Source organism: Entelurus aequoreus, linkage group LG19 (assembly GCF_033978785.1).
Source record: "Entelurus aequoreus isolate RoL-2023_Sb linkage group LG19, RoL_Eaeq_v1.1, whole genome shotgun sequence".
Taxonomy (NCBI): Eukaryota; Metazoa; Chordata; class Actinopteri; order Syngnathiformes; family Syngnathidae; genus Entelurus; species Entelurus aequoreus.
Window position 1 is genome coordinate 46277334 of NC_084749.1, and position 25910 is coordinate 46303243.

Here is a 25910-nt window from a genome sequence, read left to right on the forward strand (position 1 = left end):
TACAGTCATCACACAAGATAATCATCAGATTAACAGTGTCGGACTGACTTGGTAGGATATGTACAGCAAGTAGTGGACACAGAGAGAGAGAGTAGAACGTATAAGAAAAAGAAAAAGTGTCTACATTTGATTATTTACAATCCGAAGAGGTATGATGTGGAAGGGAGGGTGTTAGTTTAGGGTTGAAGTTGCCTGGAGGTGTTCTTTTAGTGCGGTTTTGAAGGAGGATAGAGATGCCCTTTCTTTTACACCTGTTGGGAGTGCATTCCATATTGATGTGGCATAGAAGGAGAATGAGTTAAGACCTTTGTTAGATCGGAACCTGGGTTTAACGTGGTTAGTGGAGCTCCCTCTGGTGTTGTGGTTATGGCGGTCATTTAAGGAAGTAGTTTGACATGTACTTCGGTATCAGGGAGGTGTAGCGGATTATCCTCCTTTTCCATTGTCCCATTTACTTCCAAAACAGGCCCAGAGCATAATACTACCACCACCATACTTGATGGTAGGAGTGGTGTTCCTGTGATTAAAGGCCTCACCTTTTCTCCTCCAAACATATTGCTGGGTATTGTGGCCATGTAACTCCAATTTTTATTTACATCTGACCACAGAACTTTCCTCCAGAAGGTCTTGTCTTTGTCCATGTGATGTCACTGTCATGTATGATGTCTTTTTGCTATTTTTGTCCGTGATGTGTAATGTTTATTGTTGAAATGTACGGTCAGTGAAAATGAATTTCCCCACATGGACCAATAAATCTAAATATAAATATAAAATCACAAAACAATAAGAGTTGTAGAAATGATTGGAAACTCAAAACAGCCATGACATTATGTTCTTTACAAGTGTATGTAAAACTTTTTACCAGGACTGTAGATACCTCACGTGAAACAGCACGTGCAATTTGTAAAATTGTGTGTACTATTAGTGGACGTGTTGTGTTGCGTGTGATCTACTAAGACTGCGTTTACAATTGAAAAGTGGTGCAGACCGTCTTATTTAACCTCTAAAGGTTTAGTGGCCACATGCGTGGACAGCACCTTTTAGCTCTTATTTCCAAAATTGTGTACACTACTGAATTGGGGTCTTATGGCCGCTTATGTGGACACTTATACTGCCATCTGGTGGTGTCAGAAGAGTATAACATACAATGGAATTTGGAACAAAAAGTGTAAAAATAAGAATTAGCATGTCACTAAATATGAAGTGCACATTTGTTACTTATGGACTAAGTACATCATATCAAAAGATGATTCTTAGTTTTTATTCTAATTAGGGTCCAATAAGCCCAAATAGCAAAGAGAAATAAAAAAAAGCATGTAAACAAACAGCTTGGGCTTTAAGAGGTTAAATTAGGATTTTGCGTGTACTATACAGGGCATATTACTATACTGTGCTCAAGACGCCAAAGGTGCATACTTTAGGAAGTTTCTATCATATAGGATATATGTTAGTAATATATATTCTGTGTGGAAAAAAATGGACATCATTAAAAAACATTAAATGTCACCAAAACACATCAATTACATTTGTTTTAATCAGCCCCTTAAGCTGTCCAGCAGCTGAGAAATTATAAAAGGACGTTGCTGAATAGACAATGTATCTAATATATATATATTTTTTTCTGACTGTCCAAAAATGTTGAAAGTGCACGTTCTCTGTCCATGGTGTGTCTTTGCAGTGTGAGCACTCCCATTCATTCTAATTAAATTAATTAAATTATAAAAGGATGTTGCTGAATAGACATGTATCTAATATTTTTTTACATTTCTGACTGTCCAAAATTGTTGAAAGTGCACGTTCTCTGTCCATCGTGTGTCTTTGCAGTGTGAGCACTCCCATTCATTCTAATTAAATTATAAAAGGATGTTGCTGAATAGACATGTGTCTAATATTTTTTTACATTTCTGACTGTCCAAAAATGTTGAAAGTGCACGTTCTCTGTCCATGGTGTGTCTTTGCAGTGTGAGCACTCCCATTCATTCTAATTACATTAATTAAATTATAAAAGGATGTTGCTGAATAGACATGTATCTAATATTTTTTTACATTTCTGACTGTCCAAAAATGTTGAAAGTGCACGTTCTCTGTCCATGGTGTGTCTTTGCAGTGTGAGCACTCCCATTCATTATAATTAAATTAATTAAATTATAAAAGGATGTTGCTGAATAGACATGTATCTAATATTTTTTTACATTTCTGACTGTCCAAAAATGTTGAAAGTGCACGTTCTCTGTCCATGGTGTGTCTTTGCAGTGTGAGCACTCCCCTCTCACAGCCGTGTGTGGAACTGTCAGTTTGCCCGTCCTTTTTAAAAGTGCTAAATAAAACGGAAAACAGTGCTCCCAAAGAGGGTAATGTGTTGATAAATCACATTGCGTGTGCTTTATAATATGTTTGCATTTTCTCCTCTCAATAATGTGGCCTTTTGATGGTGAGCATATATTCTGCCTATTATCCTCTTAAGGCTTTTTTCCATTTCTCTTTGCTATTTGGGCTTATTGGACCCTAATAAGAAAAAAAACTAAGAATCATCTTTTGATATGATGTACTTAGTCCATAAGTACACAAACGTGTACTTCATGTTTAGTGACATGCTAATTCTTATTTTTACACTTTTTTTTCTCCTCCAAATTCCATTATGTTATACTCTTCTGACACCACCAGATGGCAGTATAAGTGTATAAGCGGCCATAAGAGCCCAATTCAGTAGTGTACACAATTTTAGAAATAAGAGCTAAAAGGTGCTGTCCACGCATGTGGCCACTAAGCCTTTAGAGGTTGAAAGAGACAGACACTTTGCACACGCGTAATAGATCAGGTTTGTGTGAGCTATCAAGTTTGCACGCCTTTTAGTATAGAAAAACCTTCAGTAAATCAGGCCCTATGTTTGTTTGTTTTTTCGCAAACAAATACAAAAAAAAAATTCTTGATTACTTCCTAAAATACCTCTTAAGCCCCAAGCTGTTTGTTTACATGTTTTTTTAATTTCTCTCTGCTATTTGGGCTTATTGGACCCTACTTAGAATAAAAACTAAGAATCATCTTTTGATATGATGTACTTAGTCCATAGGTACACAAATGTGTACTTCATGTTTAGTGACATGCCTAATTCTTATTTTTACACTTTTTTTCCCCAAATTCCATTGTATGTTATACTCTACTGACACCACCAGATGGCAGTATAAGTGTCCACATAAGTGGCCATAAGACCCCAATTCAGTAGTGTACACAATTTTGGAGATAAGAGCTAAAAGGTGCTGTCCACGCATGTGGCCACTAAGCCTTTAGAGGTTTTAAAGGCCTACTGAAAGCCACTACTACCGACCACGCAGTCTGATAGTTTATATATCAATGATGAAATCTTAACATTGCAACACATGCCAATACGGCCGGGTTAACTTATAAAGTGACATTTTAAATTTCCCGCGACACTTCCGGTTGAAAACGTCTAGATATGATGACGTATGCGCGTGACGTCACGGAGAGAACGGAAGTATTCGGACCCCATTGGATCCAATACAAAAAAGCTCTGTTTTCATCCCAAAATTCCACAGTATTCTGGACATCTGTGTTGGTGAATCTTTTGCAATTTGTTTAATGAACAATGAAGACTGCAACGAAGAAAGCTGTAGGTGGGATCGGTGTATTAGCAGCGGACTACAGCAACACAACCAGGAGGACTTTGAGATGGATAGCAGACGCGCTAGCCGCCGACCTCACCTTGACTTCCTCCGTCTCCGGGCCGCCGACCGCATCAGTGATCGGGTGAAGTCCTTTGTCGATCGCTGGAACGCAGGTGAGCACGGGTGTTGATGAGCAGATGAGGGCTGGCTGGCGTAGGTGGAGCGCTAATGTTTTTAGCATAGCTTTGTGAGGTCCTGTTGCTAAGTTAGCTTCAATGGCGTTGTTAGCAACAGCATTGTTAAGCTTCGCCAGGCTGGAAAGCATTAACCGCGTAGTTACAGGTCCATAGTTTAATAGTATTGTTGATTTTCTGTCTATGCTTATTTATTTTGTTTCTATCTGCATTTGAGCCCGATGCTATCACGTTAGCTCCGTAGCTAAAGTGTTTCGCCGATGTATTGTCATGGAGATAAAAGTCACTGTGAATGTCCATTTCGCGTTCTCGACTCTCATTTTCAAGAGGATATAGTATCCGAGGTGGTTTAAAATACAAATCCGTGATCCACAATAGAAAAAGGAGAAAGTGTGGAATCCAATGAGCCCTTTTACCTAAGTTACGGTCAGAGCGAAAAAAGATACGTCCTGCACTGCACTCTAGTCCTTCACTCTAACGTTCCTCATCCACAAATCTTTAATTCTTGCTCAAATTAATGGAGTAATCGTCGCTTTCTCGGTCCGAATCTCTCTCGCTGCTGGTGTAAACAATGGGAATATGTTAGCAGCCCTTCGTCCTGTGACGTCACGCTACTTCCGGTATAGGCAAGGCTTTTTTTTAATCAGCGTCCAAAAGTTGCGAGCTTTATCTTCGTTGTTCTGTACTAAATCCTTTCAGCAAAAATATGGCAATATCGCGAAATGATCAAGTATGACACATAGAATGGATCTGCTATCCCCGTTTAAATAAAAAAAAAATCATTTCAGTAGGCCTTTAATGTAGTCCCAACACTCAAATCAGTCTTGTACCACTGTGTCAGCAGATCAGCCCGGTGGATTCCCCTGCAAACGTCACTTACACTAAGCGATTAAAAAGAAAAGTAAGAACCATAAGTGAGGACAGCAATTCGGAAGAAGACGCAGATCAGATAATAACAGATGTTTCTGAGGCTGAAGGGAGTGATAAGGATGACGACGAAAGCGAAGAAGAACAAATGCAGCTTTCCGAATTGTCCATTCAGGTGAAGGATGACGACTTCATACTCGGTACTGTGAAGTGGAAAAAGTATTCATCCGGAAATGTTGAGGTACAGAGCATGAATGTCCTTTCAATAACTAATTAACAAAACCTAAATGCTGCAATGTTTTTATGCAATTGTTTATTCTTCTAGCCACACCTGTGCATTGATTTCCATACCTATATGCTGTTTTACTTATAGCTTTCTTTGCAGCAAGATAGTAACCAGAACCTGACTCCAGCACATTCCTTTCCCTCTACCAGTTCCGTGTACAGCTTCCACATAGAAATCACGGAGGAAGTTTTGCAGCACGCAGCTGAAGCTCTGAGTCACACTGGCTTTAATCAGCGTTGTGCTACTCAGGAGACTGTACGTAAAATGGCTTCTATGAAGTATATGTAAGTCACACCAGTTCCGCCTTCCATGTTATTTTCTGTTTTTGCCCTTTTGCGTATTCATTCAAATGTATTGTGTTTGTGTGAGCAGGCACCGCGTCCGTTTGACCACCATGAATCTGCTTTTGGATCAGGGAGCTGACCCTAATATATGCAGAGTGCCCTTACCTGTCCTCTTTTTGGCCATCATGGCAGCAGATACTGAGACTGTCAAGAAACTTCTACTCGGTGGAGCACGGACGGATATATATCTCTCACCAAAGGTGGCCTTCCAGCAATTTCCCATCTTTAAAATATGTTTACTTTCACAAATATTACTGTATGTTTGTTTGTTATTGTTGCACATTGAGGTCATATAAATAACACGATTGATTGATTGATTGATTGAAACTTTTATTAGTAGATTGCACAGTACAGTACATATTCCGTACAATTGACCACTAAATGGTAACACCCCAATACGTTTTTCAACTTGTTTAAGTCGGGGTCCACGTTAATCAATTCATGGTAAAAACCGACAAAAGTCCAGCTATTGTCGTTGACACACAAATGATAAAAACTCGACCATTGGAAAGTCTTCACTAGAGATGTCCGATAATGGCTTTTTTTCTGATATTCCGATATTGTCCAACTCTTAATTACCGATACCGATATATACAGTTGTGGTATTAACACATTATTATGCCTAATTTTGTTGTGATGGATGCATTAAACAATGTAACAAGGTTTTCCAAAATAAATCAACTCAAGTTATGGAAAAAAATGCCAACATGGCACTGCCATATTTATTATTGAAGTCACAAAGTGCATTATTTTTTTTAACATGCCTCAAAACAGCAGCTTGGAATTTGGGACATGCTCTCCCTGAGAGAGCATGAGGAAGTTGAGGTGGGCGGGGTTTTATAGGGTGTAGCGGGGGGGTGTATATTGTAGCGTCCCGGAAGAGTTAGTGCTGCAAGGGGTTCTGGGTATTTGTCCTGTTGTGTTTATGTTGTGTTACGGTGCGGATGTTCTCCCGAAATGTGTTTGTCATTCTTGTTTGGTGTGGGTTCACAGTGTGGCGCATATTTGTAACAGTGTTAAAGTTGTTTATGCGGCCACCCTCAGTGTGACCTGTATGGCTGTTGACCAAGTATGCTTGCATTCACTTGTGTGTGTGAAAAGCCGTAGATATTATGTGACTGAGCCGGCACGCAAAGGAAATGCCTTCAAGGTTTATTGGCGCTCTGTACTTCTCCCTACATCCGTCTACACAGCGGCGTTTTAAAAAGTAATACATTTTACTTTTTGAAACCGATACCGATAATTTTGAAACCGATACCGATAATTTCCGATATTACATTTTAAAGCATTTATCGGCCGATAATATCGGCAGTCTTGTATTATCGGACATCCCTAATTCTAACTGATCTTTTTTGTAACACAGTTAATGAATGAAAAGTGTATAATTTTGTAGTTATTTCCCCATATTTCTGCAGAATAAGTCAGATATGGTAACACTAGTGAGCAGTAGAGAATATGAAGTGATTTTTGGTCTAGAACATGTTTTGCTTTATTCATTATTGACGTGTTTCTTGCTACTTTATGTTGTATATTTTTTACATGATATTTCCATTTAATTTGATCATCATTCATTATAACTAGAAATTTGGTTTCATTTACTCTTTCAATTTCTATTCCGTCTATTTGTATTTGTGTTTGACCTTTGTTGCGTTTGACCAGATGTTCCTCCAAGTGGGATGTAAAGCGCTGGTCAGTCCCAAGTTCCTTAGACAACATATAAACTGACTCAAAGGTACCACCCAGCACAGAATAGTTATTTTGTCATTTTATTGTCAAATATTTGAGAATAGAGACCAGCCTCGAACAACACATACGAATGCGCAGCCCAGGTTGATCGGGCATTCCAAAGGAAAAAGCAACTCTTTTCACACAAAGAAAGCCCCCATCTCCCCCCACCCCTCCTCTCAACACTGATAAGAAGAGAGACTTGGGGGTTGTGTTCACATTCCTGATGGTTTACGACCCTGTCTAAACAGGCAATCTGAAGACAAAGAGAAACTAGTATACAGAGTAAAATTAAGGAAAAATATGAGCTGATTCAAACATGATTATGAATAAAGAAATAGCTCTTAAACATATGCATTATCCACACCTTCTCTTCTACTGTTACATTATTTTAGTTTTACTGAGAGTCAACGATAGTCTGTTTTTGTCAAACCATCGTTTTAATCTGTTCATTTCTTCTATTATTATTATTTGTATTAGCTTCTAGTGTGTTCTCTCCTGAACAAAACACTGTCGTATCATCCGCAATATGAAACATGGAATATGCTTATAAAAAGTTTGAACCTTTTTCTTTTTAATCTGCGATGTAAGTAAAGCCGCAATATTTGAAGCGCGACATAGCGAGGGACGACTGAACATTTTAAAGAAAATAGCACACTTATCACTAAGACATTGACTTCTGATATTAGCATCTGATCATTTCATTTGCTTGTAGTGGAAAGGCTTCTATCCTCTGCATGTGGCTGCAGCAGTGCCAGGTCCAGAGGGTCCAAGAATCACAAAACTGTTGCTGCAAAGAAACCCTTTAACTAAACCAGATGCACTGGCATGCAACCAAGACAACATCTATGAACTTGATAAGGTGTGGATATCTTGCACTTGTACTGTAGTTCTTATTTTTTTGTATTGGTTATTGGTCAAATAAAATATTTGATTGCATTCTTTTATAGCTTTCAACGATGACAAGACAGTCCTGTAGGAGTGAGAAGCCTCTTCCTAAAGAGGGAGGGCAGACAGCTTTGCACATAGCCTGCCAGAGAGACACTGACCATTATGTGAGTAAGGCAAACACATGGGGAAATATTACTTTCACTGGTTTATTCAGTAATAAACTGAATTATAAAGTTCAATATGAACAATTTATTTGTTAGTCACAGTGACAGCGCTTTTAAAAATGTTAAATGACTTTAGGTGGAATCGAGATAATAAAACGCTCACAGTGTTGGTTCTTCTGGTTCTAAGCACCACTTTTGACACAGTAAACCAGCGTCTTTCATACTTTTTTTTTTTTTTTATTTAAAAAATCCGGAGGCACGCCACCAGCAGAAATCATTAAAAAATGAAACTCAGTAGTCAATATTGACAATAAAAAGTTGTTCTTGCAATTGTTGGATATGACTTTAAACCAGACCTGGGCAAATTAAGGCCCGTTAAGATTTTCAATCTGGCCCGCCGGACATTCCCAAATAATTTTTTTAGATCTTTAAGATGGAAAGTGTATAATGTGCAGTGATGTTTTCTAATGACCGCAAGTCTTGAACTATACAAAGTATTTCAATGCTTGGAATCTGCGCTTATGACTGATATACCAGTTACTATGGTAATCTAATTAGTTACTATGGTGATCTAATTAGTTACTATGGTCATCTAATTAGTTACTATGTTAATCTACGTCACAGCAGCTCAGACGAGGCACCAAGCAGTTTCCACAGTCGCGGAAGGAGATTTTCACAACAAAGTTCTAAAGTTTAGTGATATATCAGATGTATCAGATTGTAGGTGGGTTTATTTTGTACCCTTTGCGTTCATATTTCACTGTTTGTTGCATTTTTGTTGCGTTTCACTTGATTGTAAAATATGTCGATCGAAAGGGGGTGTGACGTTCATATTTTGTCAATATTCCGTGTTTTATCTTTCATAGAAAAATGTAAAATTCCATTACGTTTTTTTAAGGCGGTCTGTCATAACGTTTTTAGAATTCAATCAGACATTATTGTGAGGTTTTGTATTAATGTTCCTAAAAATAGATATACCGGTCCCCGGACACATTTTTTTCTCTAAATGTGGCCCCTGAGTCAAAATAATTGCCATAACCAAGCATGCACCACTATAGCTCTTGTCTCAAAGTAGGTGTACTGTCACCACCTGTCACATCACCCCCTGACTTATTTGGACTTTTTTGCGGTGTGTAGTGTTTTAGTTTTTATCTTGCACTCCTTTTTTGGTGGCTTTTCCTGTTTTGTTGGTATTTTCCTGTAGCAGTTTCATGTCTTCCTTTGAGCGATATTTCCCGCACCTGCTTTGTTTTAGCAATCAAGAATATTTAAGTTGTGCGGACGCGATCTTTCTTTGTGGGGACATTGTTGATTGTCATTTTCATTTCGGATGTACTTTGTGGACGCCGTCTCTGCTCCACACGGTGTAAGTTTTTGCTGTCGTCCAGCATTCTGTTTTTGTTTACTTTGCAGCCAGTTAAGTTTTTAGTTTCGTTTTGCATAGCCTTCCCAAAGCTTCAATGTCTTTTCTTAGCGGCACTCACCTTTTGTTTATTTTTAGTTTAAGCATTATATCTAATGCCTTTTGACCGCTGTCGTCTGCATATTGTGATCAGGACAAACCATGTTTCCGACATCTACAAAGCAATTAGCTACCTGCTGCCACCTACTGATATGGAAGAGTATTATATGGTTATTCTGCCGAGCTCTAGACAGCATAGACACTCAACAACGGCACATTATTTACGGATTATAATTACTGGTTTGCAAAAAAAATGTTTAACCCAATTAGGTGAAATTGCATATTCTCCCACAGCACACCAGACTGTATCTCACGGCACACTGGTTGAAAAAAACTGCAGTAGACCATCACTTTTTAGTAAATACTTAGATTTTTACCACTCCTCTTGACAAAATTGGTGCAATTCAGCTAAATTTGTTGGTTTTCTGACATGGACTTGTTTCTTCAGCATTGTCCACATGTTTAAGTCAGGACTTTGGGAAGGCCATTGTAAAACCTTCATTCTAGCCTGATTTAGCCATTCCTTTACCACTTTTGACGTGTGTTTGGGGTCATTGTCCTGTTGGAACACCCAACTGCGCCCAAGACCCAACCTTCGGGCTGATGATTTTAGCTTGTCCTGAAGAATTTGGAGGTAATCCTTCCATTTACTCTCTGTAAAGCACCAGTTCCATTGGCAGCAAAACAGGCCCAGAGCATAATACTACCACCACCATGCTTGACGGTGGGCGTGGTGTTCCTGGGATTAAAGGCCTCACCTTTTCTCCTCCAAACATATTCCTAAGTATTGTGGCCAAACAGCTACATTTTTGTTTCATCTGACATCACATGGACAAAGATAAGACCTTCTGGAGGAAAGTTCTATGGTCAGACCCATAATAAATTCATAAGAAGCAAACTTCATGAATGTTTTCTGTGACCAACAAGTATGTGCTCCAATCACTCTATCACAAAAAAATCATAGAGTTGTAGAAATGATTGGAAACTCAAGACAGCCATGACATTATGTTGTAATACACTAATAAAAAATACAAATCAAGTGCTTTTGTTTAATCTTCTTGATATGACCTGCTGCTTTCTTCATGCAGAATGCCAGCAAGGTGGTATCCCTCTTGCTGTCCTACAAAGCAAGCACAGACCTCCTCTGGAGTGGACATTCTCCGCTCTCCTTGGCTATAGCAAGTGGCAATAATATGGTAAATGGTGTGACGTACACTCGCAAATACAGAATCACTGCCTGTTGTTTTATACACTGATGTTTTATATTTGCAGGCAGCTGAAGAGCTATTAAAGATAGGTGCAGATCCCAACCTTCCCTTGGGTCGTGGACTGGGCAGTGCCCTTTGTGCCCTTGGAAACTTCAGCTACCGTGTAGATGCCAGCCGAGTAAAACTGGTACTTACTCACACAGTGAAATGTCTGCAAATATTTGGTTGTTCCAAGTCTGGCTTTATTTGGTGACGCTTGCAGTAACCGGCGGTTATAGCAAGTGGTGTTTTCCAAGCTCTAAAAGACAAAAAAGCAGCAGTAGCAATAGTATACTTGCTTTTTATAACTATTTACATCTTTGTGTCAACAAAATGTAGTGCATTGAGATCATAAATTGGCTCCGTAATGACTAAAAAAACTCACAATGAAACTGTTAAGCCATGGTTGAATTGCTAAGCTAAACAAATACAACTAGCAGAAAATAACCTACTAATTATTTGATTGTATCCAGTCCATAGTGTATCTAACATAATAGTGTGAGAGTCCAGTCCATAGTGGATCTAACATAATAGTGTGAGAGTCCAGTTCATAGTGGATCTAACATAATAGTGTGAGAGTCCAGTTCATAGTGGATCTAACATAATAGTGTGAGAGTCCAGTCCATAGTGGATCTAACATAATAGTGTGAGAGTCCAGTTCATAGTGGATCTAACATAATAGTGTGAGAGTCCAGTTCATAGTGGATCTAACATAATAGTGTGAGAGTCCAGTTCATAGTGGATCTAACATAATAGTGTGAGAGTCCAGTCCATAGTGGATCTAACATAATAGTGTGAGAGTCCAGTCCATAGTGGATCTAACATAATAGTGTGAGAGTCCAGTCCATAGTGGATCTAACATAATAGTGTGAGAGTCCAGTTCATAGTGGATCTAACATAATAGTGTGAGAGTCCAGTTCATAGTGGATCTAACATAATAGTGTGAGAGTCCAGTTCATAGTGGATCTAACATAATAGTGTGAGAATCCAGTCCATAATGGATCTAACATAATAGTGTGAGAGTCCAGTCCATAGTGGATCTAACATAATAGTGTGAGAGTCCAGTCCATAGTGGATCTAACATAATATTGTGAGAGTCCAGTCCATAATGGATCCAACATAATAGTAAGAGTCCAGTCCATAGTGGATCCAACATAATAGTAAGAGTCCAGTCCATAGTGGATCCAACATAATAGTGAGAGTCCAGTCCATAGCGGATCTAACATAATAGTGTGAGAGTCCAGTCCATAGTGGATCTAGCATAATATTGTGAGAGTCCAGTCCATAGTGGATCTAACATAATATTGTGAGAGTCCAGTCCATAATGAATCTAACATAATATTGTGAGAGTCCGGTCCATAGTGGATCTAACATAATAGTGAGAGTCCAGTCCATAGTGGATCTAAAATAATAGTGTGAGAGTCCAGTCCATAGTGGATCTAACATAATAGTGTGAGAGTCCAGTCCATAGTGGATCTAACATAATAGTGTGAGAGTCCAGTCCATAGTGGATCTAACATAATATTGTGAGAGTCCAGTCGATAATGAATCTAACATAATATTGTGAGAGTCCAGTCCATAGTGGATCTAACATAATATTGTGAGAGTCCAGTCCATAATGAATCTAACATAATATTGTGAGAGTCCAGTCCATAATGAATCTAACATAATATTGTGAGAGTCCAGTCCATAGTGGATCTAACATAATAGTGTGAGAGTCCAGTCCATAGTGGATCTAACATAATAGTGTGAGTCCAGTCCATAGTGGATCTAACATAATAGTGTGAGAGTCCAGTCCATAGTGGATCTAACATAATAGTGTGAGAGTCCAGTCCATAGTGGATCTAACATAATAGTGTGAGTCCAGTCCATTCATCTGGCCAGGATTGTCAGGTTCAAACACTGATGACATCTATTAAACAAGACAAGCAAGGAATCAGAGACGGAATTAAATTTGGCTCAATTGAGGAGAAACGTCTGGACTGTACTCTTGAACAGTCTCACCACGCTCTGACGAAAGATTGTACGCGTCCTCTTTTATTTGGACTTTCCCTGATTACATGGCAACAGCTGTTTCTAAGGTACGGGGGTTGTAAACAGACATCGCCTGTGATTACAAAACAGTTCAAAGAAACGGTCCCCTTGAAGGGAGTCAGGCCCTGCTTCCTCTCCGCTTTGTAGTTCTCGGGTCAAGACAAAATCTTTCTGGGGATTACAATACATCAAAGAAACCGAACACCTTCATGTTGCTTCCCATCCTACACAGTGGAGGTTTACAAGCCTTCTTCTTGGTAGGATCAAAGACAGCTTTTGTCTTCTCGCCAGGAACTCATGGCAACACAAAGTTTTGTGATAACTTAGATACAATTATTCTGACAAGGATCTTCAGCTCTCACTGGATCGGTTCGCAGCCGAGTGTGAAGCGACTGGGATGAGAATCAGCACTTCCATGTCCGAGTCCATGGTTCTCGCCCGGAAAAGGGTGGAGTGCCATCCCCGAGTTGGGAAGGAGACCCTGCCCCAAGTGGAGGAGTTCAAGTACCTCGGAGTCTTGTTCAGGAGTGAGGGAAGAGTGGATGGTGAGATCGACAGGCGGATCGGTGCGGCGTCTTCAGTAATGCGGACGCTGTATCGATCCGTTGTGGTGAAGAAGGAGCTGAGCCGGAAGGCAAAGCTCTCAATTTACCGCTCGATCTACGTTCCCATCCTCACCTATGGTCATGAGCTTTGGGTTATGACCGAAAGGACAAGATCACGGGTACAAGCGGCCCAAATGAACTTCCTCCGCCGGGTGGTGGGTCTCTCCCTTAGAGATAGGGTGAGAAGCTCTGTCATCCGGGAGGAGCTCAAAGTAAAGCCGCTGCTCTTCCACATGGAGAGGAGCCAGATGAGGTGGTTCGGGCATCTGGTCAGGATGCCACCCGAACGCCTCCCTAGGGACCGGTAGGAGGCCATGGGGAAGACCCAGGACACGCTGGGAAGACTATCTCTCCAGGCTGGCCTGGGAACGCCTCGGGATCCCCCGGGAGGAGCTGGATGAAGTGGCTGGGGAGAGGGAAGTCTGGGCTTCTCTGCTTAGGCTGCTGCCCCCGCGACCCTACCTCGGATAAGCGGAAGAAGATGGATGGATGAATGGAACTATGGACCTAATAAAAAATAATCAGTTACTGTACAATGTCTGCTCTCACCGGGATGCTGACTGATAGGATGCTTACATCTTCCCGTTTAGATAAATAATTAATTATAATACTCCCGCAGGTAATTGTCTACATTAGCGCTTATAATAGCAACATTGCGAATACTTGATAACATTCCGATCTTTAGATGTAAATGGAGTATTATTGGTGGTTTTTTGGATGTTTTATTAGAGGTCTTCTCTGGGTGCAATAGAGTACTTGCATTAGCTTCATTTTTAGCCGCCTCACACTTACCGTGTATTACAAATTAAAATGCATTTAAAAAAAAAAAAGAAAAACATACTGTGTGTGTTCTTGTCTTACATAGTTGTGAATGATTGGCAATATTGAAAGAAAATGCAGCTGTGTTTTTCTTTTTTCTCTAAAATAGTGTCTTTAAAAAAATAAAAATGACATAAGTGACAGCACTAATGATAGCAGCTGGCTACTGCCCAATGAATTGGCTCCAGCAAGATTGTTTGTCATTTTAATAGTTGATAAAAAAAAAAAAAATAGACAGGATGGACTTAGCAAGCCCCTCTCTATACCGTCCATGTATTCTTACTCCCTGAGATGTAAAGCTACCCACTGTTCCATGGGTAGAGTGCAGTAATCAAGATGTTTAGTGTATATAAATATATACACTACCGTTCAAAAGTTTGGGGTCACATTGAAATGTCCTTATTTTTGAAGGAAAAGCACTGTACTTTTCAATGAAGATAACTTTAAACTAGTCTTAACTTTAAAGAAATACACTCTATACATCGCTAATGGGGTAAATGACTATTCTAGCTGCAAATGTCTGGTTTTTGGTGCAATATCTACATAGGTGTATAGAGGCCCATTTCCAGCAACTATCACTCCAGTGTTCTAATGGTACAATGTGTTTGCTCATTGGCTCAGAAGGCTAATTGATGATTAGAAAACCCTTGTGCAATCATGTTCACACATCTGAAAACAGTTTAGCTCGTGACAGAAGCTACAAAACTGACCTTCCTTTGAGCAGATTGAGTTTCTGGAGCATCACATTTGTGGGGTCAATTAAACGCTCAAAATGGCCAGAAAAAGAGAACTTTCATCTGAAACTCGACAGTCTATTCTTGTTCTTAGAAATGAAGGCTATTCCACAAAATTGTTTGGGTGACCCCAAACTTTTGAACGGTAGTGTATATACAATCAAATTCTACTCTTGTCATAGTTGGAGATGTTGGACAAGGCTGGTGCTGACATCTTGATGCCAGTTCAGGTCGGTGATATTATAGGGACTGCAGTGGACTACGTATACCAGTCCTTCAACCAGGTAAACCATTTCACTTCTTGTTTGTCAAAAACATGTCATTGAGCTTAATTCCTGCCAAAGGGGGAAATAGTAGCTATTAGAGCATGGGATGTTCTAAAAGTTATCAGTAAACGTATCAATCAATAATTGTGAATTTGTTGTTTTTGCAATTACAGGTGAAGCTCAACATTTTTTTTAATATCGTGCAAAGGTTCTTTTATTTCAGCAATTAGATTTACACGGTGAAACTAATATATATAACATACTCTCGTAACACGCAACTCAAGATATTTCAACATTTCTTTTGATACAATTTTGACTTTTGTGGCTTACAGCTAATGAAAACCACAAATTTAACATTTCAGAAAATTTTTGTTTTTAAAAAACTGTAAACCAAGCTTGACATGTTTCACTTTGTATGTAATGAGTTTATATAACATGTTAGTTTCAAATTTTAAGTTGATTTGATGAAATTAATAGACTTTTACACGATACTCAATTTTTTTTACCTACTTTCAACTACTAAAATTAGTTAATATTTCTATTTCTTATTGAAGAACTAAATATGTAGTAAGGTGTCTTAACGTTTTCACATGATTGTATTTAACATATACTGTATTACTCGGGTTATATCTCAAATTTAAACGGTGATGGAATAGTGGCGGTACGGAAAACACTTGCTGAAATATGATACAAATAAAAGGGATTTTAGATAAATACAACTAATTTAAAAAAAATGGTTTGTAATCAGGCTGATCAGTACAGTAAAAAGTTAGGGGTATTTGGCTTTTGGTTGACATTTCAGAAGGAATCCCCTGTTCAATGTTTCAGTACTTTTACATAACATGCTGGTTTTTAGGAAGAACGCCAATACGGTGTGTGCATAAACGGGGCTAAGGGCTGATTAGTGGCTTGCTGAGAACCATCGTTCTCTGTCTTTAATCAATTTTGTCAAATGTATACATTTCTGAAAGAAAAAATAGCCCTGTTAGACAAACACAAAGGTGAAGTAAATTATATATTTTTTTATATTTACTGCGGTGGACGCTGGTTCCCAGTAGGATGAGTTTGTTAAGAAAGTATGTTGTTGACAAAATTGCACAAACGTAGTTCAATCATGACCACTGACATAGAATGTGTGCAACCCTGGTTTGTGTTGATTTTTCAAAGTAAAGTTTTTAAAAATGAAAATTAAATCAAGTGAAAATTGATAGAGTATATGAAACTAAATTATTGGGAATAATAATTGATCATAAATTAGGTTGGAAACAGCATATTAAATATATAAAGGGAAAAATATCCAAATCCATTGCTATTCTTTATAAAGTAAGACACATGCTGAATAAGACATGTCTGCATATGTTATTGTCTTGTTCAAACACTGATGGCATCTATTAAACAAGACAAGAAGCAAGGAATTAAACAGAGACTGAATTAAATTTGGCTCAATTGAGGAGAGACGTCTGGACTGTAAGAGCACAGTCTCACCACGCTCTGGCGAAAGATTGTACGCCCTCTTTTATTTGGACTTTCCCTGATTACATGGCAACTGCTGTTTCTAAGGGAGGGGGGTCGTAAACAGCCATCGCCTTTGATTACGAACAGTTCAAAGAAAAGGTCCCTGGAGGGGGAGTCAGGTCCTGCTTCCTCTTCGCTTTGTCGATCTTGGGTCAGGACAATATCTTTCTGTTAATTACAATACATCAAAGAAACAGAACACCTTCATGTTGCTTCCCATCCTACACAGTGGAGTTTTACAAGCCTTTTGCTTGGTAGGATCAAAGACAGCTTTTGTCTTCTCGCCGGGCGAGCTGAACTCAATGTAACACAAAGTTTTGTGATAACTTAGATACAATTATTTGTGACAGTTATATTACTCTTTTATTTTTCCATATTTTAACATATTGTGTTGAAGTTTGGGGAAATGTTTATAAAACAAACATAGAGCCAATAATTAAACTTCAAAAAATGTTCATTAGAATACACAAAGCGTGCTACTATGAATATACCAATCCATTATTTATAAGTTCTCATGTGTTAAAATTTTCAGAGATTTTGTTTTTAAATGCAATGGAAATTATGTTTCGAGTAGGTATGTCCAATAATGGCTTTTTGCCTATATCCGATATTGTCCAACTCTTAATTACCGATACCGATATCAACCGATACCGATGTATACAGTCATGGAATTAACACATTATTATGCCTAATTTGGACAACCAGGTATGGTGAAGATAAGGTCCTTTTTAAAAAAAATTAATAAAATAAAATAGGATAAATAAATTAAAAACAATTTCTTGAATAAAAAAGAAAGTAAAACAATATAAAAACAGTTACATAGAAACTAGTAATTAATGAAAATGAGTAAAATTAACTGTTAAAGGTTAGTACTATTAGTGGAGCAGCAGCACGCACAATCATGTGTGCTTACGGACTGTATCCCTTGCAGACTGTATTGATATATATTGATATATAATGTAGGAACCAGAATATTAATAACAGAAATAAACAACCCTTTTGTGTGAATGAGTGTAAATGGGGGAGGGAGGTTTTTTGGGTTGGTGCACTAATTGTAAGTGTATCTTGTGATTTTATGTTGATTTACTTAATGAAAAAATGTAAAAACGATACCGATAATTAAAAAAACGATACCAATAATACAAAAAACGATACCGATAATTTCCGATATTACATTTTAAAGCATTTATCGGCCGATAATATCGGCCATCTCTAGTTTCGAGTAAAGAACAACAGCCTTCCATCTTGTATTCTTAGGTTATTTCAATTAAGAGGAGAAAACTATAATTTGCGGGGGATATTGATTTTGGAAATGGGTAAAGTAAGAAGGAATATAAAATACAAATGTATTTCAGTTTTAGGAGTTAAATGGTGCAACAAGCTCAGTGATGAGGTTTAAGAAAACTTTGAAAGGTGAAATAATTGAAAATTATTAAATATAGTAAAAATTACTTTTGTCCCCATGATTTTTTTGAACGTTGATGTTCCAGGCAATCTTATTTCCAGTGAAGGTTTAGGAGAGGCAAATATAAGCTTTGGCTTCAGCCTATTCCTTTTTCGGTCAATCTTTTTCTTTTCTTTTTGTGTGTAAATGTGTATGATTGTTAAATATGTATAATCTGTACTGTTAAACTGGTCACACAAAATGGTTGATGGTTGATTATAGGACCGAAATAAACGTATTTTATTCATTCATTCAAAAAAGGGTGGAAGGTCAACTGGTCAATATGTCTAATTTAGACCTACAGTTTAAATCGGACAGCTAATATGTCTATTTAGATGATTTAGTAGGTGAATGTCTGACATCCTGCATGAACAAAAACAGAAGAAAAATGCTCCATGCACACATAATAGCTGGTGTTACATTTATGCTACCATCTAGGACTCGGGCATAGCCAACACTCCCTATCATGCTCTAAACATGACGGAGAGAGAAACATTTCAAACAAAGCGCCAGCTGCTTAGCATGATGGGAAATATGCTGAAGAAAGCGGTTGCCCAGAGAGAAAGGGGGCAACTACAAAGAGAGGAGTATCTTCTCCAGAATGGTCAGTATACAGTATTTGCTAAACACATCAAAGGTTTAACGAATGTGATGCCAGTTTGAAATTTTATTTTTTTTTCACAGATCCTAACACAAGGTAAAGTAACACACTAAAATTCAAAACCCCTTCATTATAAATGATATGCACTATATTGCCAAAACTATTTGGCCACCTGCCTTTACTCACATATGAACGAGAAGTGCCATCCCATGGAATTGTCCAAAATGTTTTGGTATCCTGGAGCATTCAAAGTTCCTTTCACTGGAACTAAGGGGCCAAGCCCAACTCCTGAAAAACCAACCCTCCACCATAATTCCTCCTCCACTAAATTTCACACTCGACACAATGCAGTCCGAAATGTAGCGTTCCCCTGGCAACCTCTAAACCAGGGGTCACCAACGCGGTGCCCGTAAGGACCAGATGAGTAGCCCGCTGGCCTGTTCTAAAAATAGCTCAAATAGCAGCACTTACCAGTGAGCTGCCTCTATTTTTTAAATTTTATTTATTTACTAGCAAGCTGGTCTCGCTTTGCCCGACATTTTTAATTCCAAGAGAGACAAAACACAAATAGGATTTGAAAATCCAAGAAAATATTTTAAAGACTTGGTCTTCACTTGTTTAAATAAATTCATTACTTTTTTTACTTTGCTTCTTATAACTTTCAGAAAGACAATTTTAGAGAAAAAAATACAACCTTAAAAATGATTTTAGGATTTTTAAACACATATACCTTTTTACCTTTTAAATTCCTTCCTCTTCTTTCCTGACAGTTTAAATCAATGTTCAAGTAAATGTATTTTTTTTAGTTGTAAAGAATAATAAATACATTTTAATTTAATTTTTCATTTTAGCTTCTGTTTTTTCGACGAAGAATATTTGTGAAATATTTCTTCAAACTTATTATGATTAAAATTTAAAAAAGATATTCTGGCAAATCTAGAAAATCTGTAGAATCAAATTTAAATCTTATTCCAAAGTCTTTTGAATTTCTTTTAAAATTTTTGTTCTGGAAAATCTAGGAGAAATAATGATTTGTCTTTGTTAGGAATATAGCTTGGTCCAATTTGTTATATATTCTAACAAAGTGCAGATTGGATTTTAACCTATTTAAAACATGTCATCAAAATTCTAAAAGTAATCTTAATCAGGAAAAATGACTAATGATGTTCCATAAATTCTTTTTTTAATTTTTTGAAAAAGATTCGAATTAGCTAGTTTTTCTCTTCTTTTTTTCGGTTCAATTTTGAATTTTAAAGATTCGAAATTGAAGATAAGCTATGTTTCAAAATTTAATTGTCATTTTTTTCGTGTTTTCTCCTCTTTTAAACCGTTCAATTAAGTGTAAATATCATTAATTATTAATAATAACATAGAGTTAAAGGTAAATTGAGGAAATTGGCTATTTCTGGCAATTTATTTAAGTGTGTATCAAACTGGTAGCCCTTCACATTAATCACTACCCAAGAAGTAGCTCTTGCTTTCAAAAAGGTTGGTGACCCCTGGTTTAAACCCAGACTGGTCCATCATATTGCCAGATGGAAAAACGTGACTCATCAGTCAGGTTCAAACACAGATGACATCTATTAAACAAGACAAGAAGCAAAGAATCAAACAGAGACATAATTACATTTGGACTCAATTTTGAGGAGAGACGCGGCGACTGTACTCTCTATACCGGGGGTCGGCAACCCGCGGCTCTAGAGCCGCATGCGGCTCTTTAGCGCCGCCCTAGTGGCTCTCTGGAGATTTTTCAAAAATGTATGAAGAATGGAAAAAGATGAGGGGGAAAAAAATAAATTTTTTTGTTTTAGTATGGTTTCTGTAGGAGGACAAACATGACACAAACCTCCGTAATTGTTATAAATCACACTGTTTATATTAAATATGCTTCACTGATTCAAGTATTTGGCGAGCGCCGTTTTGTCCTACTTATTTTGGCGGTCCTTGAACTCACCGTATAGTCTGTTTACATGCGTAACTTTCTCCGACTTTCTAGGACGTGTTTTATGCCACTTCTTTTTCTGTCTCATTTTGTCCACCACACTTTTAACGTTGTGCATACGTGCACAAAGGTGAGTTTTGTTGATGTTATTGACTTGTGTGAAGTGCTAATCAGACATATTTGGTCACTGCATGACTGCAAGCTAATCGATGCTAACATGCTATTTAGGCTAGCTATATGTACATATTGCATCATTATGCCTCATTTGTAGCTATATTTGAGCTCATTTAGTTTCCTTTAAGTCCTCTTAATTAAATTTACATCTCATGACACATGTAATATGGCTTTTAATTTTTTGCGGCTCCAGACAGATTTGTTTTTGTTTTTTTTGGTCCAATATGGCTCTTTCAACATTTTGGGTTGCCGACCCCTGCTCTATACAGTCTTCCACGCTCTGATGAAAAAAGGTTTACGTCTCCTCCTTTATTTAGATATTCAATGTTTACACAACACCACATGTCTCAACAGGAATGAGGGGTATATAAACAGCTCTTGTTTTTGGTCACATCGAAGACAAAAGAAGAAGATGCCTCAGGCTTGAGCAGGTCTTCGATGACAATAGATAACCCCTCCCGTCTCCTCCCATCATACACAGTGGAATTTTCCCAAGCCTTTGACTTGGTGGAACAAAGACAGCTCTCATCTGTTCACTGGAACTCAGAACGGAAAGTTTTTTGATAATTTACATACAAATTTTCTGACACATCAGTCCAGAAAAGGCGTCTCCACTGCTCTAGAGTCCGGTGGCGACGTGCTTTACACCACTGCATCCCACGCTTTGCATTGGTCTTGGTGATGTATGGATTAGATCAGGGGTGTCCAAACTTTTTCCACTGAGGGCCATTTTGATATTTTTCATTTTCAAACCATAACAAAATATATGGATTTTTTTTTAACCTTTAGGGCTCCCGGGGACCATAAAGGGTCTGTCATTAAAATGTTAAAAATAAGTCAAATTATTATTATTATGTTTTATTTAATGCTTACAGTAAATCTCTATCAACTTCAGGTTGATAAAAAGTAAAAAAAACAAAAACATTTTATGCCTTTTCTGTCAAAGACAACTTTTGTTTTTTATAGTAAAACTGGAAATATGCAGCATTTAGTAATTAGAGCCCTAAAAGATCAATAATGCAGGACACCGTTGATTTTAATTATTTAATATTTTTGAGAAATCACAGTGAAAATATTAATAAAATCCCACTAAATATATTTGGGATCCAAAAGGCCCCACTCATAAAGTGATACATTTTTATTAGGTTTTTTTTACTTTCAGCACTTAAGTTACGAGATCAACTTCAGATATATCTGTCCATTTTACGTTTGAACTATTATTTTGTTTGTTTTTATGCTCTTTTGTCAAAGAAAACTTTGATGTTTTTAGGTGGCAACCACACAAAAGTAAGCAATATTTTTTCCACATAAAACATTTTAAAGTGACATTTTTGAAGTAATTGGAGCCTTGAATAGGTCATTCATTATAACATAGATTTTTTGTCCTATTTTTTTTTGGAGCAATGACAAAAAATAGAAAAATAAAGAAAGACAAAAGGAAAAAAAACTGCCTGCATGGCAGCTTTGTGTCAACATTGTAACTTGTTATCGTTAGATTTCACCTCATTTAACTTTTTTAAATGTTTTTTTTAATTTTTGCAATACTATCAATTTTGCGGAGGAGATCTTGCCCCAAGTGGAGGAGTTCAAGTACCTCGGAGTCTTGTTCACGAGTGAGGGAAGAGTGGATGGTGAGATCGACAGGCGGATCGGTGCGGCGTCTTCAGTAATGCGGACGCTGTATCGACCCGTTGTGGTGAAAAAGGAGCTGAGCCGGAAGGCAAAGCTCTCAATTTACCGCTCGATCTACGTTCCCATCCTCACCTATGGTCATGAGCTTTGAGTTATGACCGAAAGGACAAGGTCACGGGTACAAGTGGCTGAAATGAGTTTCCTCCGCCGGGTGGTGGGGCTCTCCCTTAGAGATAGGGTGAGAAGCTCTGCCATCCGGGAGGAGCTCAAAGTAAAGCCGCTGCTCCTCCACATGGAGAGGAGCCAGATGAGGTGGATTGGGCATCTGGTCAGGATGCCACCCGAACGTCTCCCTAGGGACCGGTAGGAGGCCATGGGGAAGACCCAGGACACGTTGGGAAGACTATGTCTCCCGGCTGGCCTGGGAACGCCTCGGGATCCCCCGGGAAGAGCTGGACGAAGTGGCCGGGGAGAGGGAAGTATGTGACCTCGGATAAGCGGAAGAAGATGGATGGATGGATCAATTTTGCAATTTTTGCAGAATGTGGCAGGCCGGTAAACAATTAGCTGCGGGCCGCAAATGGCCCCCGGGCCGCACTTTGGACACCCCTGCCTTAGGTGCAGCTGCTCGGCCATGGAAACCCATTCCATGAAGCTCTCTGCGTACTGTACGTGGGCTAATTGGAAGGTCACAAAGTTTGGAGCTCTGTAGCAACTGACTGTGCAGGAAGTCTCTGCACTATGCTGACCTCTTGTCAGTTTACGTGGCCTACCACTTGGTGGCTGAGTTGCTGTTGTTCCCAAACTCTTCACTTTTCTTATAATAAAGTTGACTTCGGAATATTTAGGAGCGGGGAAATTTCACGACTGGGTTTGTTGCACAGGTGGCATCCTATGACAGTTCCACGCTGGAAATCACTGAGAGCGACCCATTCTTTCACAAATGTTTGTAGAAACAGTCTCCATGCCTAAGTGCTTGATTTGATACACCGGGCCAAGTGATTAGGACACCTGATTCTCATCATTTGGATGGGTGGCCAAATACTTTTGGCAATATAGTGTACATACGTACATCCTGCCATACAATTCCTGTTAGCCTGTTCTTACTTCCAACTCTGATTTTTTTTCCCCCAGCTTTAAATTCTGTTATTACTGTGGTTGTTCTTCCAATGTGAAGTTGACTGCTTGCACCCGTTGCCACAAAGTGTATTACTGCTCCATGGCCTGTAAACTGAAAGCATGGGATGAGAGACATAAGGACGAGTGTCAGCGGGAAGCGGGTGAGAAGCAGTTTTTGAACGGTTCAAAGCTCTAGTCAGATTTTCATTTATAATCCCAACATTGTCTTTCTCGTCTAATCCAGGCGCTGCTTTCAATTTTGACAAAGGACCCATGTTGACACGCAGAAGACCTTTTCATGTCCAGTTTGGACCCACAGTCCTGGTTTTTGGAGACAGCATCTCAGAGTGGCAAACTATTAACCTGAAGGAAAACTACAGCTTCAACTGATGGCGAATCTACCCAGCCATCCATTTTCTAGACCACTACCACCTCTGAAAACACTTGTCTCCAGTCCCCAAGTACCATCATAAAGACCAACACTCAAATAAAATAGCTTAGTAAAAACAAGACAGGTTTGATTTAACAAGTATATTTAATACTGTAACATTACACACAGTTTGAACAGTAACACTGTGTTTGAATATAGGAAAATAAAGCACTCTAGCTAAATAATGAATCAAATCAAATTAATTGCACATCAAAGTAAACATTGTACTAAAATGAATATATTATCAATAATAAAAATAATATTATGTGTGTTCTGCATGTTGATTGGCTGGGAAAGGATGGGCGTAAGTGGACAATGCGGAGAACATTCGGTTCCCACGTGTGCGGTTCTGTTGGGTCTTAAATCGTTATTTTGGCGTTGCCTACTGCAGGGGTCACCAACCTTTTTGAAAGCAAGAGCTACTTCTTGGGTACTGATTAATGCGAAGGGCTACCAGTTTGATACACACTTAAATAAATTTCCAGAAATAGCCAATTTGCTCAATTTACCTTTAACTCTATGTTTTTATTAATAATTAATGATATTTACACTTAATTGAACGGTTTAAAAGAGGAGAAAACACGAAAAAAATGACAATTACATTTTGAAACGTAGTTTATCTTCAATTTCGACTCTTTAAAATTCGAAATTCAACCGAAAAAAAGAAGAGAAAAACTTAAAAAAATAATTTATGGAACATCATTAGTAATCTTTCCTGATTAAGATAATTTTAGAATTTTGATTAAATAGGTTAAAATCCAATCTACACTTTGTTAGAATATATAACAAATTGGACCAATCTATATTTCTAACAAAGACAAATCCTTATTTCTTCTAGATTTTCCAGAACAAAAATTTTAAAAGAAATTCAAAAGACTTTGAAATAAGATTTAAATTTGATTCTACAGATTTTCTAGATTTGCCAGAATATTTTTTTTGAATTTTAATCATAAGTTTGAAGAAATATTTCACAAATATTCTTCGTCGAAAAAACAGAAGCTAAAATGAAGAATTAAATCAAAATGTATTTATTATTCTTTACAATAAAAAAAAATACATTTACTTGAACATTGATTTAAATAGTCAGGAAAGAAGAGGAAGGCATTTAAAAGGTAAAAATGTATGTGTTTAAAAATCCTAAAATCATTTTTAAGGTTGTATTTTTTCTCTAAAATTGTCTTTCTGAAAGTTATAAGAAGCAAAGTAAAAAAATTTATGAATTTATTTAAACAAGTGAAGGCCAAGTCTTTAAAATATTTTCTTGGATTTTCAAATTCTATTTGAGTTTTGTCTCTCTTAGAATTAAAAATGTCGGGCAAAGCGAGACCAGCTTGCTAGTAAATAAATACAATTTAAAAAATAGAAGCAGCTCACTGGTAAGTGCTGCTATTTGAGCTATTTTTAGAACAGGCCGGCGGGCTACTCGTCTGGTCCTTACGGGCTACCTGGTGCCCGCGGGCACCGCGTTGGTGACCCCTGGCCTACAGTGAAATCGTTATTTTGGAGTTGACTACAGCCTACAGTGAAATCGTTATTTTGGTGCAATTCCCACCTCTGAAAGAACTTTGAACATGTCATGAGGGAGGCGCTGGATATTGAGTCCGAGAGGACCACGTTCCTTACCTCCATTGTTGAGGCGGCCAATCGGAGCTGTGCCTGTCATGGCTGTAATCCGATAACCTGCTGGCACCAGCGGTGAGGGATACCGTCAGGCTGAAGAAAGAGTCCTATTGGGTTTCTTTTGGCTCAAGGAACTCCTCCCATATATTGATATATTATTATGATATAATAA

At 38.1% G+C, this 25910-nt stretch overlaps 1 protein-coding gene and 1 long non-coding RNA gene across 2 annotated transcripts in view; both read left to right on the top strand.

The window, feature by feature from the left end:
• Positions 1–24078, top strand: part of LOC133634975 (ankyrin repeat and MYND domain-containing protein 1-like) — a 44160-nt gene extending 20082 nt beyond the window's left edge. The window contains exons 7-18 of the mRNA XM_062027635.1: positions 4662–4925; positions 5058–5254; positions 5343–5514; positions 7755–7901; positions 7990–8094; positions 10645–10752; positions 10829–10951; positions 15178–15279; positions 18659–18824; positions 18905–18917; positions 23704–23849; positions 23933–24078. Of these exons, the coding sequence (XP_061883619.1) occupies positions 4662–4925; positions 5058–5254; positions 5343–5514; positions 7755–7901; positions 7990–8094; positions 10645–10752; positions 10829–10951; positions 15178–15279; positions 18659–18824; positions 18905–18917; positions 23704–23849; positions 23933–24078 (1689 nt within the window). The remainder of the gene's footprint in view (positions 1–4661; positions 4926–5057; positions 5255–5342; positions 5515–7754; positions 7902–7989; positions 8095–10644; positions 10753–10828; positions 10952–15177; positions 15280–18658; positions 18825–18904; positions 18918–23703; positions 23850–23932) is intronic.
• LOC133635408 (uncharacterized) lies at positions 18906–24463 on the top strand. The gene is made up of 3 exons (XR_009822059.1): positions 18906–18917; positions 23704–23849; positions 23933–24463. It is a non-coding gene; the product is annotated as an uncharacterized LOC133635408 (long non-coding RNA).
• The last annotated feature ends 1447 nt before the right edge of the window (positions 24464–25910 follow it).